The sequence below is a fragment of the Trichomycterus rosablanca genome, chromosome 10 (assembly GCF_030014385.1).
Source record: "Trichomycterus rosablanca isolate fTriRos1 chromosome 10, fTriRos1.hap1, whole genome shotgun sequence".
In the NCBI taxonomy this organism is placed as follows: domain Eukaryota; kingdom Metazoa; phylum Chordata; class Actinopteri; order Siluriformes; family Trichomycteridae; genus Trichomycterus; species Trichomycterus rosablanca.
Window position 1 is genome coordinate 30,186,882 of NC_085997.1, and position 19,010 is coordinate 30,205,891.

At 37.2% G+C, this 19,010-nt stretch overlaps 2 protein-coding genes across 2 annotated transcripts; one reads left to right on the forward strand and one right to left on the reverse strand.

The window, feature by feature from the left end:
* snf8 (SNF8 subunit of ESCRT-II) lies at positions 1-4,444 on the forward strand. The gene is made up of 8 exons (XM_063003781.1): positions 1-385; positions 478-528; positions 647-785; positions 2,181-2,285; positions 2,439-2,511; positions 3,788-3,929; positions 4,005-4,079; positions 4,149-4,444. Exons 1-8 carry the CDS (start codon positions 332-334, stop codon positions 4,284-4,286), a joined length of 777 nt encoding a protein of 258 aa, XP_062859851.1. The 5' UTR covers positions 1-331; the 3' UTR covers positions 4,287-4,444.
* A 2,019-nt stretch (positions 4,445-6,463) lies between these two features.
* calcoco2 (calcium binding and coiled-coil domain 2) lies at positions 6,464-18,537 on the reverse strand. Its single transcript, XM_063003105.1, has 15 exons — positions 18,192-18,537; positions 17,555-17,740; positions 16,240-16,342; positions 15,191-15,351; positions 14,528-14,653; positions 13,353-13,478; positions 13,119-13,262; positions 12,899-13,014; positions 12,736-12,805; positions 10,947-11,102; positions 10,651-10,836; positions 8,430-8,525; positions 8,170-8,338; positions 7,162-7,184; positions 6,464-7,064 (listed from the first exon to the last, which is right to left on the reverse strand). Exons 2-15 carry the CDS (start codon positions 17,729-17,731, stop codon positions 6,903-6,905), a joined length of 1,815 nt encoding a protein of 604 aa, XP_062859175.1. The 5' UTR covers positions 17,732-17,740; positions 18,192-18,537; the 3' UTR covers positions 6,464-6,902.
* Between the last annotated feature and the right edge of the window lie 473 nt (positions 18,538-19,010).

A 19,010-nucleotide genomic window follows, 5' to 3' on the forward strand; every position in this document is an offset into this window, starting at 1 on the left:
TGTTAAAAACATTAGTGTCTAGAAGAGTAATGCGTTAAATAGTCAAACATATCAACAAGAAGTAAAGAGACATATCATCCATGTCAAAAGGATCATCGACATCATTTCTCGCTTTGCGAACACGTAGATGTTCATTCTTTCTGCTCTGTCCACAATGTTTACAACTGTCTAGTGTACATCCTGACTGCATGGCTGCTAACCAGCTGAAGTAAAATCACACACACAGGAGCAGAATCTGTTCTTTCAGTCTGACTGGCAGATAAACTGACAGTCAGGTACAACAAAGAAAAGGTACAATTTCTTAATTTTGTGATCAGAAGAATCCAGCAACATGCACAGGAGAGGAGTCGGAGCTGGTGCTATCGCCAAAAAGAAACTTGCAGAGGTATTTTTACATGACCAGTCTGAGACCAGTTCAGGTACAGACCATAAAATGTGATGTTTGAAATGTATTTTGGTATCTCATGCTTTGTTTAGGCCAAGTACAAAGAGAGAGGTACAGTCATGGCTGAGGATCAGCTTGCACAGGTAAATTTACATAACTTGTTATTTCCCCATGTAATCTGGTAATTTATTCCATTTCTACGTCAATAGGCTTCACATTGGATTCAATTCTGCATCATGATTGACTTTCCTTCTTCTACAGATGTCTAAACAGTTAGAAACATTTAAAACACATTTGGAAGAGTTTGCCAGCAAACACAAGCAGGAGATCCGGAAGAATTCACAGTTTAGAGTGCAGTTCCAAGAAATGTGTGCTACAATAGGAGTGGATCCTTTAGCGTGTAAGTAATTCAGTCAGAATGTACAAAGTACGGTTGTGCATAGATGTTAAATTCATTATCTAGCTCACCGGGCAGTTGGGGCGGCACGGTGGCTCAGTGGGTAACACTGTCGCCTCACAGCAAGAGGGTCTTGGGTTCGATCCCCAGGTGGGGTGGTCCAGGTGCTTTCTGTGTGGAGTTTGCATGTTCTCCCTGTGTCTGTGGTGGTTTTCTTCCAAGACCTCCCACAGTCCAAAAACATGCAAGTGAGGTAAATTGGAGATACAACATTGTCCATGACTCTGTTTGACATTAAAGTTGTGAACTGATGAGTCTTGTGTAACTAGTAACTACCTGTTCTGTCATGAATGTAACCAAAGTGTGTAAAACATGACGTTGCCAGTTGAATCCTTTAAACTTGGATCTAATTTGCGGAAACTGTGTGGATGCAGGTATTTATACCAACTTGGCATAAGCTACGCTTGATTCAAATGACCACCAATCCAACTGATAAAATTACTAAAATCAGGTACTTGCTTTGATTTTGTGAATTGGATGCTGGATTGGATTTTGTGTTGTGCCCGAGGGGAATTGACACTCTGTCCAGGATGCATTTCTGCCCTGTTTCTACGTGCTTCCTGTACCACCCTGTTTAAGATAAAGATAAAGATTTGTTTTATAGTTTATAGATAAATAAATGAATTGCACATTGTGCTTGCTTGGTAGAAAAATCTACAAGCACATCAGCCATGTCGATAAGCCTGACCAGTCTTATATTTGGTTGCTCACAGCAAGAAAACCTAAGAGAAACACAATGTGCCAAATTGCTTAGAGTGCATGAATTTAATCAGATTTATCAACACATAGAAATACACCAGAACTGCAGCTCCAACTACATACTTGATAAAATATCAGTCAATGTACTAGCAGTGCCATATTTATTTTGATATACTATGTAGTAAAAAGCAGTTTAAGACCCAATCCTTTTAATTACTAGCCAAGTTAGCTATCTAGAGTTGATCAGTGTAGAAACAAGCGAAACTTGTATTTGTATTTGAGTCTTGATTAGCATAGTAATTTTATTTAATTGTTTAAACAGGCTGGCAGTTAGCAGTGCTTACCCCCTCACCCCTCTTAAATAATTTCAATATCAGATATGATTAAATCAGAATGAGCTCTGTTTTTGTAATGTACTCGTCATGCCGGTAGAAAATTAATTACTACGTCATTTAAGCTGTGATGGCTAATTTAATGCAATAAATCTGTCATCACAAAAGTTGTGTACTTTAAACTTAACTAAATTCTTAAATTTACAATTTGTGTGTTTCAAATCTCTTTAATAAATTATTACATTCATAAAATCTATAGTTTCTCTTGTTTATGTGTTTATCTGACGTTACCTTTTGTCTTAACCAGCTGGTAAAGGATTTTGGTCGGAGATGCTCGGTGTTGGAGATTTTTATTATGAGCTTGGTGTACAGATTATTGAAGTCTGTCTGGCTCTAAAGCACAGAAATGGCGGTGAGTTAAAGTTATATTTATCTAATGTCCTTATTGTTTTTGTCATGTAGAGTATTCATATAATAATCTCTCGTTAACATATCTAAGGTGTTCTGTGAACATCATGTGAGAGCAGAGTGTGCACAAGATAACATTAAACAATTATTTTAATAGGACTCATTACACTGGATGAACTTCACCAGCGTGTATTGAAGGGAAGAGGAAAGTTTGCTCAGGATGTAAGCCAGTGAGTGTCTCTGTTCTTAAAGGATTTTATCCCCTCACCCACTAAAAATGAATTTCAGCTGGACCTTAAAGATGATTAAATTTACTGTACAGCGAGCTAGAAGGTTTAATAGCTGTTACAGGGATATTGCCAAGCTTTGTTTGTGTCTGGCTTTATAGGACTGTAGCAGGGCTTTCTGCTCTATGACTAGGTGACAACACATAGTATTAGTATTATTACTTTACCATATGTAATATCACATTGTACCTCTAGACATACTGGCTGTTTCAATATTATTTTCTGTAACTGGCTTTTACAACTTTTTCTGCCAGTGTTTGTTTTCCCACTCATTTTGAACAAATACGTTTTGTTGGATTAAAAGTATCAGTACATACTATTGCAAAAAAAAAATAGTATGTACTTTGGGATTTTCAAATTTAGTCTTGGATTTATTGTTCTCTCAGCATTTCAACAATGTCTAGAACAATTTCTGAGAACAAAAAATAAATGAAAACTGGATGAATTGCATCACTATTTCTGTATGAAGCATACATCGACAAGGCATAACATTATGACCACTGACAGGTAAAGTGAATAACACTGATTATCTCTTCATCATGGCACCTGTTAGTGGGTGGGATATATTAGGCAGCAAGTGAGCATTTTATCCTCAAAGTTGATGTGTTAGAAGCAGGAAAAATGGGCGAGTGTAAATATTTAAGCGAGTTTGACAAGGGACAAATTGTGATGGCTAGACGACTGGGTCAGATCATCTCCAAAAATGCAGCTCTTGTGGGGTGTTCCCGGTCTGCAGTAATCAGTATCTATCAAAAGTGGTCCAAGGAAGAAACAGTGGTAAACCGGCGACAGGGTCATGAGCGTCCAAGGCTCATTGATGCTCGTGGGGAGCGAAGGCTGGCCAACAGACGAGCTACTGTAGCTCAAATTGTTGAAGAAGTTAATGCTGGTTCTAATAGAAAGGTGTCATAATACACAGTGCATCACAGTTTGTTGCATATGGAGCAGCAAAAGGGGGGCCAACACGATTTTAGGATGTTATGCCTGATCTGTGTATAAGTAATTCAGCTTTGTACCACACACTGCATTTTACTGATGTATCCTATTTTATACCAGCACATTCTACTTGTCCACATCACAATGGTTCTTGGGAGTTCATATCTCTGTTTTTTTTTTTTTTGCTCTTAAATATATTTAAACGTGTCAGTTCCCCCCACAAATGTTTCTCAAAATACACATCCAAGCAACTCAAATTGCCCTGTTTTTGTTAACTCTCCAGAGATGACTTGATACGAGCCATTAAAAAGCTCAAGGTGATGGGAAATGGCTTTGGGATGATTCCTGTTGGTGGCTCTTACTTAGTGCAGTCAGTCCCGGCTGAACTCAACATGGATCATACTGTAGTTCTTCAGCTGGCTGAGGTAATGTGTTAAACACAGAGAATAGGTAATCTCTCAGACTCACAATGGATAATTAAAAATGCTATTTTGTTACAGAAAAAAGGCTACGTAACAGTAAGTGAGATCCGGGAAAGTCTTAAGTGGGAGAAAGAACGTGCCTGCCATGTAGTTGTAAGTATACTAGAAGCAGATCTTATGTTCGTGTTTGAGGATATGTATTTATTTTATTTTTGTTTTCAGGACCACCTGCTGAAAGAGGGTTTAGCATGGCTGGATTCTCAAGCTGGAGAAGAGCCACAGTACTGGCTCCCAGCACTGTTCTCTGAAATTTCTTCCCGTGACGTTACACCTGAAGAAGCAAATCAAATGACGCCATAACATAATTGTAAAAAAATAAATAGTTGTTATAAACTGTGCCAAGGATTCCCAACATGTTTAACATGGCAGACTAATCCAAAGCCTGCGACGCTGTGTGGGCAGAATCGACATCACAGGCTTTTTTGCTGGGTATTTTTTAAATAAAAGTTAATCTTGAAGTCTGTGTCATTGTGACCTCAGAGGTATGAGGGGTAAAGTATTTCACCACTTGTAGAAGCCCCTTTGACAGCAACTACAGTAGCAATTCCTCATGGCAGATCCTCTCAGGCTCTGTCATACTGGATGGTGAATGTCTTATTACTGAGGCAACTAAGAGGAACTCTCAAAGCTTTAGAAGTGTTTCATATCCTTGCCCTAATCTATGCATTGCTACCGTTTGAACATGGAGATCCCAAAGAGTTCTTTAGAATTAATAGCTTGATGTAGTCCTGACAGTCCAGTGTGCCTTTTCCAACCATATCCATTCATCTTCATTCATGAGTGTAGTTGAGTTTAAGACACTTAAAGCTGGAGGCACCTGAACACAATTTGGAGTGAGGTTTTAATTAATTATAAAAAAAAACAGCTTTTTATTATAACGAATGACTACATGTAGATTATTGGGTAACACTGTCAGTGATATTAATTTAAATCCAATACAACACAAAGTGCTCAAAAAGTTGTGGAGTCTGAGTACTTTTTGAATCCACTGTACTTGTTTATCTGTTAATGATGATAATGATAATCTAGGGCAGATGGAATGCATTTATTTGTCATATATTCATATACACCGATAAGGCATAACATTATGACCATCTTCCAAATATTGTGTTGGTCCCCCTTTTGCTGCCCCATACGCAACAAACTGTGATGCATCATCAAACTGACACATTTTTATCAGAACCAGCAAACTTCTTCAGCAATTTGAGCTACAGTAGCTCGTCTGTTGGGTCAGACCACTTGGGCCAGCCTTCGCTCCCCACATGCATCAATGAGCCTTGGCCGCCCATGACCCTGTTGCCGGTTTACCACTATTCCTTCCTTGGACCACTTTTGATAGACACTGACCACTGCAGCCCGGGAACACCCCACAAGAGCTGCAGTTTTAGAGATGCTCTGACCCAGTCATCTAGCCATCACAATTCGGCCCTTGTCAAACTCGCTCAAATCCTTACGCTTGTCCATTTTTCCTGCTTCTAACATCAACTTTGAGGATAAAATGTTCACTTGCTGCCTAATATATTCCACCCACTAACAGCTGCCGTGATAAATAGATAATCAGTGTTATTCACTTCACCTGTCAGTGCTCATAATGTTATGCCTGGTCAGTGTACATGCATACAGTACGATGAAGTGGCTGCATGGCATAGCCAGGATTTAAATGTGTAGATGACACTACATTGCCTGGAAAATTTTAATCAGATTGCTGGGCCATCATATGATTCCACAGTTACTATTTTAGTAATAAAATATACAATGCTTTCGGTATGTTTACTGCACTAAAGCACCCCCAACGCTTACAAAAGCTAAAAAAATATCAGGTTATCTATTACTGAACCTAAGCCATATTTTCCCTTTGCATGCTTTATGTCAGCAGGTTAATGCAAGCTGTTGTTTAAAACTACATGTGAAACATAAAGCCTACATAATCTGGTTAATACATAAATACAGAGAAAGGTTAGAAGGAATGCAGTTGCAGACATCCTTTTCCATGGGTAGTTGAAAACTCTAGACAATAAATCTTTTTTCTACATTTTTTTTTAGCTCTCTATTTCAAACGCTGTACACACTTTAGTTCACAAACACAAGAGTACCGGCCTTAACAAGCCAAACCCAGCAACTGGGTTGTTACTGGTAGTCTGTTTTTATTCTTCACTTTTTCTGTAAATGTATTTGCAAGGTAAAAAAAATACCACATTGTTGATTATTGTTCTAAAATTGCACATTTAAAATATCTCAGAACAGCAATTGTATATATCTTTATGTTCATTTATAATTAATGTAACTTAATATTAATTTCTGCTTTAGTTTTGAGAGAGTCCCTATCCGGCTTTTTTAACATCCCACCCCTATCTGAACAACAGGCCAAGTGTTTCGAGAGCCCAGCTCTGGTTCCAGCGTGTATTTTTACTGCTGCACCACTGGAGCGGGATTCATTTCTGCTTTAAACTGTCTTTACAACAGCTATGTTTCTGCCAGTCAAATTTAAGAAGCAGCATGGCATTGACTGTTTTTAATGACATTTTTAATTAGTTTATTGTGAGGCTACATGATACAGAGCATTTCCTTAACAAGTCCTTGTAACTATAGAATTTATAAATAAGTATTAGTATGCAAATTGCACTACTTTTCAGGGTCATGCTGTTACAGTGATTAACAAACACCTTTTGATCAATCAGAATCAAGAATATATCATATAATAAAAAGTATTACATAAATGACAAAGGTATACATTATTACTAATGTTTAAACATCGTTTAGGTTCTACAGTTATAAAAGCATTTTGTTGAAAGTTTCCAAGAAAAAATACAGCAAAATATTCAAGTAATCAGAAATATGAAGAGCTAATAATCTAATGTAATAATATTTAAAACAGTGTAAAGTATGTATTTCTTTAAGACTGCACATATGGTATGTCTAATCCTCGTGGCTGTAAACATGGTCTTCAAACGCCTGCTGGCTTAAACCATCACAGATTAGGGTGCAGAATGGGCACACCATGTGTGACTGCTCATGCACTGCCAATTCATCTTCAGTGATATCAGGAAAACTCTCCTGGCAATGACAGCACACTCTTGCCTATTAATAAAGAAGAGTCAGAATTTAATATACTGCAGCATAATGATTTACACAGAACTCATCTTAAATGTGATGTTTATGTAAATAAACATACTACCTTGTTTCTGTCAGTGGCAGAACCTAGAAAAATGCAGAAATAGAAAAATATGATTTAGAATATAGTATGCTTAGATTATTAATACATCAACAAAATATGGCAAAATATAAAGGGGGTGAACGAATGAAAAACATTAAAATAACTGGGTTTACAAGTGAATAAATTACAATTACAAGCGCAGTTTAAGGAGCTCAAAGCGCTAGGACTCCTAAGCGCTAAAAAGTAGTTAATAAATACATCATCATCATATTTTTCACACTCAATATCTGCTTTTGGTGGATCCATTACATCCAACTACTGCTTTGCAGCTGTAGCCTAGTGGCACTGGTTCAGTAATCAGAAGGTTGCCGGTTCAAGCCCCACCACTGCCAGGTTGCCACTGTTGGACCCTTGAACAAGGCCCCTAACCCTCAGTTGCTTAGATTGTATACTGTCACAACTGTAAGTTGCTTTGGATAAAAGTGTGCACTAAATGCTGAAAATGACAGGATAATGTGACCCCTGTGGTGCAAATACTCTTTACTATTTTTCATAATAAATAAATAAACTGTACCCAAGCATACACTTAAAATTAAAAGCGCTTATGGTCTTCTAGTTAGCAGGTTTAGACATCACAGTCTAGCAAAAAGTAAATTGTGTAACATTAATGTCAAAGATTACAACCACCTGCTTCATTGCTTAACAACTGGAATAACATTTTAATACATAGTCCAACATTCTATTACAAACAATTTGGGACTTGTTCCAGCTGCTCCAGAGGTAAAGGTGGCCCTATTTCTACATATCAGTACATTGTTATACAATTCCATTTTTGTTCACTCCCTGTATTTGATCAGCAATTCTGTTTCTTTAAAACAGGGCAGCTGTAGCCTAGTGGTTAAGATACTGAACCAGCAATCAAAAGGCTGCTGGTTCAAGCCTCACCACTGCCAGGTTGCCATTGTTGAACCCTTAACCCTTTGGATAAAAGCGTCTGCTAAATGCCAAAAATGTAAATGTAGAGCTTACTAGAAATGCCATGCATGCTCTCATAATCTGACTGCGGCTGCTGTTGGGAGCGGTTAGCAGTAGATAATGAACTGAATAACTCAGGTTGCTGAAGATTGTTTGATGCAGGAGATGCAGGCTGCAGCTCAGACAACAACTTGAGTAATTGCTCTACTTGTGTTTTTAGTCCCTAATAAACAGAAACAAATATACTGTCAATAAAAAGCACAAAGCTACAAAAACACAGTGGTAGTTAAAAACAACTGGTTCCAAAAAATTACCTCTTTCTCTTTGGATAGATTTTGATTTTCTAGTTTTGCAGATGTTGCTGTGTTTGTCTGTTCAGCATATTTCTTCCTGGTTTCCTCAAGTACTGTCTGAAATGACATATATTCATAGTTATGTGTATATTCCAAGTACTGTATTACAAAAACAATGCTACCAAAAATGAAGTTACACTGAAAATGCCATTTTAAAGCACTGTAATCGTTTAATGTTTATGATGTTTTAGCCATTTTGGCTATGTCCCACATCTACTCACTGTTCCTACATCCAACCTTCACAGGATTGGTGACCAAGCATTGTCAAGGTGTGCTCCACGACTCTGGAACACTGTTACCTTGTATGTCAGTCAATCAATCCACTTTTCTGTCCATATTCAAATCCAAACCTAAAACATGCATTTTTCAGCTGACTACGACCTTTAAATTTAATCTACCCTTGACGTTCCAGTGTGCTCCTTCCTCATTTTATTCAATGTCAATATTCTATCCAGCTTTTCCCTCCCTGTATGAACAACAGCCAAACGTTGTTCATATAGCCGCCCAGCCCAGCTGGATGGCAGGGCTGAGTTTCAAATTGACAAGTTGCTAGCGTGTTTCACCGCTGCGCCACCTGAGTGGTCCAAACCCAATGCTTTTTAAAACTCCTGAGAATTTAAAATTTACACATAATTAAAACATTTAGACACAGAGTCAGTAATGAGAAGCACCAGCGTGACTGGTCCTGAAAAATTACTACAGTGCCAATGTGAGTATGCAGTGGTGTTAAAAAAAAAATAGCAGTCCAACACCATTAACCTGATAAATCACTGTTTTTAGTAGAAGTGATATTTCTACATAGCAAAAAATTACTTGAAAGTGTAGTAGAGTAATGAAAACAAAACAAACCCAACAATTAGGACATGCATGCCGCTCATTCTGAGTAATCAAAGCATTGATTGAAAGGGGGTTGTTCAAAATAATAGCAGTGAGGAGTTCAATTGGTGAAGTCATTCATTCTGCAGAAGAACGGGTGTCAATTTTGGCCCTTATTTAATTTAGGAGGGTGGCAAATGTTGCACATGTTGGTCATAGCACATTTCCTTCTGAAATACTGGGTAAAATGGGTTGTTCCAGACATTGCTCTGATGAACAGCATACTTTGATTAAAAAGTTGATTGTAGAGGGAAAAACATACAGAGAAGTGCAGCAAATTACAGTCTGCTCAGCTAAAACGATCTCAGATGCCTTGAAATGACAACCAAAACCTGAAAGACACAGAAAAAAGCGTGGAACATTTGCCAAGGAACACACTGACTGGTCCAAAGAGAAATGGCTCAACATTTTGTGGACTGGTCAAAGCAAAATTTTTCTTTTTTGGTATAGTGGCCATAGACAGTATGTCAGACGACCCTCGAGCTCTGAATTCAAGCCAAAGTACACTGTGAAGACAGTAAAGCATGGTGGTACAAAATGATGATATGGGAATGTTGGTGTTACACCTATTCATCGCATACGAGGGATCATGGATCAGTTTAAATATATCAGAATACTTGAGCAGATCATGTTGCCCTATGTCAAAGAAGAAATGTCCTTAAAATGGGTGTTTCAACATGACAATGACCCAAAACATCTTGGTTACAGACAAACAAGATTGAGGTAATGGAGTGGCCAGCCCAATCCCCTGACTTCAATCCCATAGAGAACTTGTGTTCTGATATCTGAAACGTGTTTTTTTGAGGCAAAACCCAAAAATGCAGAAGAACTGTGGAATGTAGTGTAATCATCCTGGACTGGAATACCTGTTCAGAGGTGCCAGAAGTTGGTCGACTCCATGCAACACAGATCTCGGAAACAATTGTTATAACACATATGCCAAATATTAGTTCAGCAATTTAAAGTAAAGTGAAACCTCAAACATTTTTTTCAGTTTATACATACATTTTTTTAGTTTTTAAAGAAAATGCTGGCACTGCTATTTTTTGAACAGCCTAATATTCATTTTTCTTAACTTTCTGTAAAGGATGAACACAAACTGGCAAAATTTTGTTAATGTTTTGATTTCAGTGCATTTGCATTTATGGAAATAAAAGTTATTATAATGAGTATGTGCTTTATTCACATTTTTAAAATCACTGCTATTTTTTTGAACACCACTGTATGTGAGCCAGTTGGAACCCAGTGCTTAGCATCTAAAAAGCAGATTAGAGGCTTAGATAATAAAAACAATAGTGAATAATACCATAATCTGAATTCTTTCCTCTTTCCAATTCTCAGTCACTGTCCTTTCCTCAAGTTGTCTCTTCATCTCTCTTAGCTCTAGCTCTGAATTTTCTGCTCGTTTGTTGGCATCGCTGCAGTTCTGGATCTCTTTGCGCAATGCCGCTCTGGCCTCTATCAGCTGGTTCTCCAGGGCTTCAATCTGCATCTGTATAAAGAATCATTTCACAGGTTCAGCTGAAAAAAAAAAAAACTTTTGAAAATTATACTGAAGCAGTTAATAGTTCTAAGTGATATTTTTACATGCATTTTCTATACCTTCGTGTTCGTTTTGTCCCCCTCAGGACGCCCTTGTATTGACATGCTTGCCATTAAATCCTTGTTCTCTTTCTCCAGGTCCCTGTTTATTCCCACCTGCTGCTCTAGTTCAGCACGCAGCCGTTCGTTCTCTTTCCGACTACTCTGCATATCCACCTAGAGGAGCACAAAAGTAACAAATTCAGAAAATGCTAATCTCCCTTCTGATACATGATTTCAAAACATAATGTAAACTCTATTTGGATTTTTTTGCTGTACATTACAGAAACAGGAACTCGCCAAAATGGAAACCAACAAATGTGATGCTTGTTTCACTTCATTTTCCTCCAAGTTGAATGAATGGAAAACAAGCTAGCTAGCAACTACACTCGCATAAAAGCTTGCAACAGTGTAGTCACACTACTCTCCTTTTCTCCCAATGTAGTGATTTCAAATCATGTATTACAATTCTGCTGGCACCATTCCCACACTGGCTGAGGAGGGCTGCAGATTAGCACTCAACCCCTCTGGCATGTGTGAAATCACAGCTGTATTTTTTTTAACATCAGCAGTGGAGTATCACAGAGAGCTGTACTGTGTATGGAGAGTTATGCTGTTCCAGATGAGCTACTCGTAATGGTCTCGCAACCAGACAACTGGAGTCAATAAGCAATAAGGAGAAACCCTATTCCGCTTCCCTCCCTTATACACAGCCAAGCCAGTAGCAGTGTTATTTCTAGTTCTTATTTTACTTTGATCTAAAAACAAAAAACGTCACCATTGCAAACACGAAGATGGAAAATCAGCACCATGACAAAATGAAAATAATTTAATCACTATTAAAAATAGTGTCATGTAAATAACGTTAATATGACATTAGTCTTCATTCCTGACATTCTTGTCGGAGCTCTCCACAATCTAGATCATTGGAAAACTCATGTGTCCCACTGTATACTATAACTACATACATCAATCAGGCATAACATTATACCCACCTTCCTAATATTGTGTTGGTCCCCCTTTTGCTGCCAAAACAGCTCTGCAACTGTGATGCACTGTGTATTCTGACACTTTTCTATCAGAACCAGCAATAAGTTCATCAGCAATTTGAGCTACAGTAGATCATCTGTTGGATCGGACCACACGGGCCAGCCTTCCCTCCCCACGTGCATCAGTGAGCCTTGGCCGCCCAGTTTTGGAGATGCTCTGACCTAGTTGTCTAGCCATCACAATTTGGCCCTTGTCAAACTTGCTCCAATCCTTATGCTTGCCCATTTTTCCTGCTTCTAACACATCAACTCTGAGGATAAAATGTTCACTTGTTGCTTAATATATCCCACCTACTAACCAGGTGCTGTGATGAAGAGATAATGAGTGTTATTCACTTCACCCGTCAGTGGCCATAATGTTATGCCTGGTCGGTGTATACATAATTAAATTGTGACATACAGGTGACAAAAAACTAGAATGTACTGATGTACTGCAAAAACCAATTATTATTTAATAATATATTTTTATAAAGACAGAAAAATAAAAAGAGAAAGATACAGATATTTATACTTGATACTGATTTATACAGTTCCACTTGTGCTTGGATGTAAGTGGAGAAAAAAAAAAGTGCTGCTACCACACCTTCAGTTTGAAAGTGGCAGGCCTAAAATGCTATCTAATAGACCTGAACTAAAACGTTTGGTACTGGAACTGATGGTAAAAAAAATTTTTTCCAGAATTTCCACAATTTCAGTTTCCAGGTACCAACAGTTCTTGCAGCTACTTGAAGCAAAGTGAAAAAAGGACTATTTTCTCAGACCTGCAACAGCTGGAGCTGATCCTGAAGTCTGTTGAAATCCTGCTCTGATTTTTTGAGCCTGCTCTTGAGCCTGCAAGAATACAGAACAGGGAAAATAAATACGTTTTAGATACCATTGTATGGGTACCATTTAAAAGGTTTTAATCTGATGGTTAAGGCTCACTCTGAATTTTCAGTTTGCTGACGTTCACTCTCTTCCTTCAGACAAGCTCCTTCTTCCTTTAGCATAAGAATCTTCTGCACTGCCTTCTCATACTTTTTACTGTGATGGTTAAGTGACTGCAAAGTTAGAGTACAAGATCATTAAAGATGTCCAAGCTTATCCACACATGTACAGCAATTTCACTGATCATTGACAAAGTAGCAAAAACAGTTGTTGGCACCTCTGATTCTGATTGTGTTTCACTTTCATCTGTATGAGAGTAAAGCCGTTGAACTTGGGTAACCTGCTCAGAGCCCTCAGGTATCTGCTCTTTTAACGATAATAATTCACTCAAACTTTTTGACTTGAAATCATCTATGTGAGTCTGTAAGATATAAAACACTTAGTGATTTTACTGATCAACTTTAGTTTAAAAGCAACACAAACTTCTACAAATAGACAGTGAAGTTCTAACCCTGAGACGGCGGATCTCCAACAGTCTGTCGTCCAGCTCATTTTTCACAATCATTTTCTCCTCTTTCAGCACTTCCATCTCAGTCAGTAAGGCATGTTTCTCCTTCTCCCTCTGCTCCTCTTGCTCCTATAACCATGTTAAGTAGAGTAATAAACATACATTATTCTTAATGATCTTTTTGTTTATGCATTATTTCCCTTTTTCTCCCTTTTAGTGCGTCCAATTGCCCAATTGCATTACGCTTCCTCTCCTTCAATGCCGATCCCTGCTCTAACCCACACCCCCTCCGACACGTGGGCAGCATGCCGTATGCATCTTATCACCTACACTTTGACGAGTGCAGTGCAGCTCAGCGTTGTGTATGGAGAGACACAGCCTGAGAGCACTCTTTTCTCATCTCTGTGCAGGCGCCACCAATCAGCCAGCAGAGGCTTAGTCCCGCCCATATCTGAACAACAGGCCAATCGTTGTTCATGTGGCCGCTCAGCCTAGCCGGCAGGCAGAGCTGTGATTCAATACGATGTATTCGAGATCCCAGCTCTGGTTCCAGGGTGTGTTTTTACCGCTGCGCCACCTGAGCGGCCTAAGTTTTGTTTTTACATCTCAGCATGAATGCAGTTTTCAAATAAACAAGGAATGCAGTAGAGCCAGCCAACATACATTCCTATTAATCCACAGTGCAGTAAGATATTTATAAAAAGGTGGTGAATATGTAACCATAGGGAACTATAAACAATAAAATTTATATGGGTGAAAGAACTACTTTCAATAGCTGTTAAAACCATTCAATTGTATTAAATAATAATAAGTTAACTGATAGTAGATCTTAATAGAACGTTACTGCATTTCTATATACACCGATCAGCCATAACATTAAAACCACCTCCTTGTTTCTACACTCACTGTCCATTTTATCAGCTCCACTTACCATATAGAAGCACTTTGTAGTTCTACAATTACTGACTGTAGTCCATCTAAGTGCTTCTATATGGTAGGTGGAACTGATAACATGGACAGTAAGTTTAGAAACAAGGAAGTGGTCATAATGTTATGCCTGATCGGTGTATTTAGCTCATTTATGTGCGTCTGTAAGATATAAAACCCTTAATGATTTTAGTGATCAGTTTAGGTTAAAAGCAACACAAACTAGTACAAACAGAAAGTAAAGTTCTAACCCTGAGACAGAGGATCTCCAACAGTCTATCATTCAGCTCTTTTTTCATAACCATTTTCTCCTCTTTTAGCACTTGCATCTCAGTCAGTAAGGCCTGTTTCTCCTTCTCTCTCTGCTCCTCTTGCTCCTGTAACCATGTTAATAATAGTGAAATAATCAAACATTATTCTTAATGATCTCTAAGATTTGTTTATATACCTTAATATGAATGGGCTTTTCAAATAAACAAGGAATGCCGTAGAGAATGTTACAGATGAAACCTGTAGAAACCAGCCTTGAGTTTATTTTACTTTATGTCTAGGGTCGCTGTGATACTCCTAATATTTCCTGCTATATTGTGCTATTTAAGCTTCATTTTGATGACATGTAATGACAGAACCAGATGCAGACATGCAGCATCACATCAGCTTCCACATGATGCATTATTGTGAGTTTGGTGTTCTTGAAAATAATGAATGCAATTCCATTTTCCAAGGCACATTATTCTGTTTTTTGTTTTGTCTGACCAGAGAACACTGATAAAATCAGTTGTACTGTAACCTTTATATAGGATGTAATTCCAATAATTTTTTTTATCTATTTTGTACATTTATGGATATTTGTAACTAAAAAGTCAAAAACACTGGATAATATATGCACTGAAAAATAATAATAATTTGTGTACCTGTGTTGCAACCACTAAAATGTCTGTGTCCAGGCTGCAGTCTAGGCTTGATTCTGCTGGGTTTTGAAAGCAGAATGGAGTGCTGGCTCCTTTAACCTGACCACTGCTGTCAATATAGCAGAACTGGTAGTCATCTTCATCAATCTGGGGGAGGTAGGACTCTAAAACAAAAATACACCAATCAACACAAAGGTCAAAGGATGAGACTTGTGAGTGCTCTATGAATGACTCAACAGAACATTTAAGGTTCATATGATCACATAACTGTACACACTTTTTGTTCCACACAACTGTGCCAACTTTAAAGCACATTAACGTAATATTTTGTTATTGATTTTTTGATGTGTATAAAATACTTAAATATGAAATACAATGCATGTATTCTGTGATAGCATTCACAGTATAGTTTGCAGTTTACAACAATAATCACTACAGCACAGTCAGAAAGTTAAATTCATTATGGGATCAATAGTCAGCGAGTAACAGTTCTGTGTATATATACTAATGTTTATAAAATACATTTATATATCCTCTGTATATCTTTCTGTAAATTTATCAAAATATGTTTTTTTGTCACTTTTATTGTTCTATTGTCATCTTTTGCTTCTTTTGTAATTTTGTTATTATTGTTGTAATGCTTTGGCTTTGTACAGTCATGCCAATAAAGCTACTTTGAATTTTGAATCTAGTCTATTGACTGTTGGTAAATTCATTTGTGAATGTAGTTTACAGACAAACTTGTGTATGGTCGGTATACACAAACTATAAATCAAAGCTGAACAACAAATGTAGTGAATGTCAGGCACTGTTGATGTCTTTGTGTTTCTGGTTTTAAATCAGAAACAGGAATTTTATTGGTTGTTGAATCTTTTGAAGCTCTTGCCCTATATGTAGAATTAAGAATAAATAAGCAATTAAAGCAAAGATTTTTTGATGTGTACATGCTCTGTTAAAACCTACAAATGATGGTCAAAATTTACAGGGGATAAACTCATAAGTAAGACTCGTAATATAGATCTAATATTTTTGCAATCTACCCGTCAACTTACCCTTGAAGACAATTTGGAGTCTGTGGGGTTCAGGTCCAGTATGAGATACAGAACTCGCCACCCATTCATAACAGTGATATTTCTGTAATGATTCCCAGCCAACCTAGACATAGATAGACCAGATTTTGCTGAGTGTCAAATTGTTTGTCCATTAGCCCAAAGCTACTATAATTTCCTAACTTTAAATGTGGATAAACATTCTTGAAGGGTGTCTTAAAATTTTTTTAAACTCAGATCCCAAACTATTGAGTATTCTACACATTATTTGTAAATGAAAACATTAAAACTTCAAAAACTTTATTAACATCAGTAGCATTAACCTATCTGATCCTGATAAACACCATAATAAAATCAGATTTAAGTTTTAGACTAAGAAACATTAGATTACAAAGCTGTAATTGTAATATGATTATTACAGATAACTGTCTTAATACACTTTGTCTAACTGAAACGTTGAAGGTTTAAAAAAGCAGCTTCTTTAGGATACTATTATTTACAGGAGTCACACCTTAATGTAAAAGGAGTAGCCACAGTTTATGACAAAGACATGGGCGTTATGATAAAAACAACTTATAAGACTAACTCATTTGAAATGCTTATGGCTCATGTAGCATTTGCAACATACTCAAAAGGTTGGGACAGAAGAATGTTTACACTGTGTTACATCACTGATTCTATTAATTGCATTCTTAAATTACTTGATGTGATCACAGTGCATGTTTTCCATTCTTTTGGTCCATCTGACAGCTCATGCCCAGAGAACAACATTTATACATGGAATTAAAGTATAGCTTTCTCTTTGTATTTTCAAATTACACTTACCTTAACTAACCCCTAAACAGACTGACATTTGTCATGATTCCCAGAATCTTTTAACAATATTATGTATAGTAGAAGGAGAAAGACCTTAATTTTTTCATTTCGACAATTTTCACACAGACGCTGACACAAAGTGGTGAGCCACAACCTACAAAGACTAAGCCTGTAGTGGATTCTCCTTTTATACCTAATCATGATACCCTCACCTGTTACCGGTTTACCTGCTTATTGTGGAATGTTACAGAAAGGTTCAACTTGAATAATTTAATAGACTTTTCACTTTTATTTCACCAGTCATTTGTCACAGCCAAATTTACAAAATACAATAAAGCTGATTGGACAAAATATTTAAAGCAATTTCTTTGCACTTTTGCCACTTAGATTAAGGTTAAATTAAGTCAAGAAATCATATTTGTTTTTATTGCATTTTATAAATGTCCCAACTTGTTCGGAGCTGTGTAATGCGCACAGCTCCTTGTTAAATAAATTAACCTACCTTAAATATACCAATCCAGTCTTTTGTGCTGGATGTCATGCCCCCTGTCAGTTGGTAAGTGCATGTTACAGGGGTGCGTAGGGGATAGGAGGGTGGCACATCTATAAACACCACCTGAGAGTATATAGAGACTTCCATTTCCATCCGAGCACTGTCCTCCTCAGTAACCTCACTCATTCTCTCTCTCTGAGAGGTAAAAGACAAAATTGTGCTATAACTTCTATCAGGTTAGACAGAGATTAGACATGTACACAGTTCAGTCTGACTGAATGTACGTATGTTGTTGACGGTAAATCCTTTCGATTTTAACCGAAAGTAAGAAATAAGTTTCACTTTTGCTTATCGCTACAGATCGACAAAGGAATATTTTTCAGTATTTATCAAGACAACAACATATTAAATACATATTATTATATTAAATAACATTATATTAAATGAAGTCTTAATAAACCTGACATAATATTGCTTTCTCTTAAAAGAGTACCTCAAAACAGGACTTATAACCTCACCAGAGAAATAAAACAAACCATTTATTAAAGGAAAAGTAACTTGTTTAGTAGTAAATAATTCGTTTTGCGTATCTGATAATACAAAGAATAAATTTTTATAAACAACTTGTAAAACAACTTCTTCTTACCTGATCTACGCAGTTACTGCCCCGACAGTCGAAACTGATCCTTCAGTCTAAACGAATCTGTGTCGACGCGCGACAAGCATTCTGGGAAATATAGTTCTTCAAAACACAAGCTTATTCAAAACAAACGTAACCAAATTTTATAAATCCTCTGGAATGACCCGAATCTTAGTATAAAATCTGTTCTTTATCCTAGTACAATAACAAACACATTTAGCATAAAATATCACAACTGTACTTCACATTGATTAACCAAATCACAGTCCAGAACAAAAGTAATTTTACACCGATCAGTCATTACATTAAAACCACCTCCTCGTTTCTACAGTCACTGTCCATTTTATCAGCTCCACTTACCATATAGGAGCACATTGTAGTTCTACAATTAATGACTGTGGTCCATCCGTTTCTCACACTCACACACCACCATGTCAGTGTCACTGCAGTGCTGAGAATGATCCACCACCTAAATAATACCTGCACTGTAGTGGTCCTGACCATTGAAGAACAGGGTGAAAGCAGGCTAAAAAGTATGTAGAGGAACAGATGGACTACAGTCAGTAATTGTAGAACTTCAAAGTGCTTCTTTATGGTAAGTGAAGCTGATAAAATGGACAGTGAGTGTAGAAACAAGGAGGTGGTTTTAATGTTATGGCTGATTGGTGTATACTATACCTGGTGATCAGACTTGTACAACATGTACAACAGTAAGTACAGACCGGTTAAAATTAACATGAAATGGGAATAATACGTTTTTCAATTTTTTGTGATATAAGTTTGAGCAGAATGCATTTTTTTATTCCCCTTTGTTTGAGCAAAAAA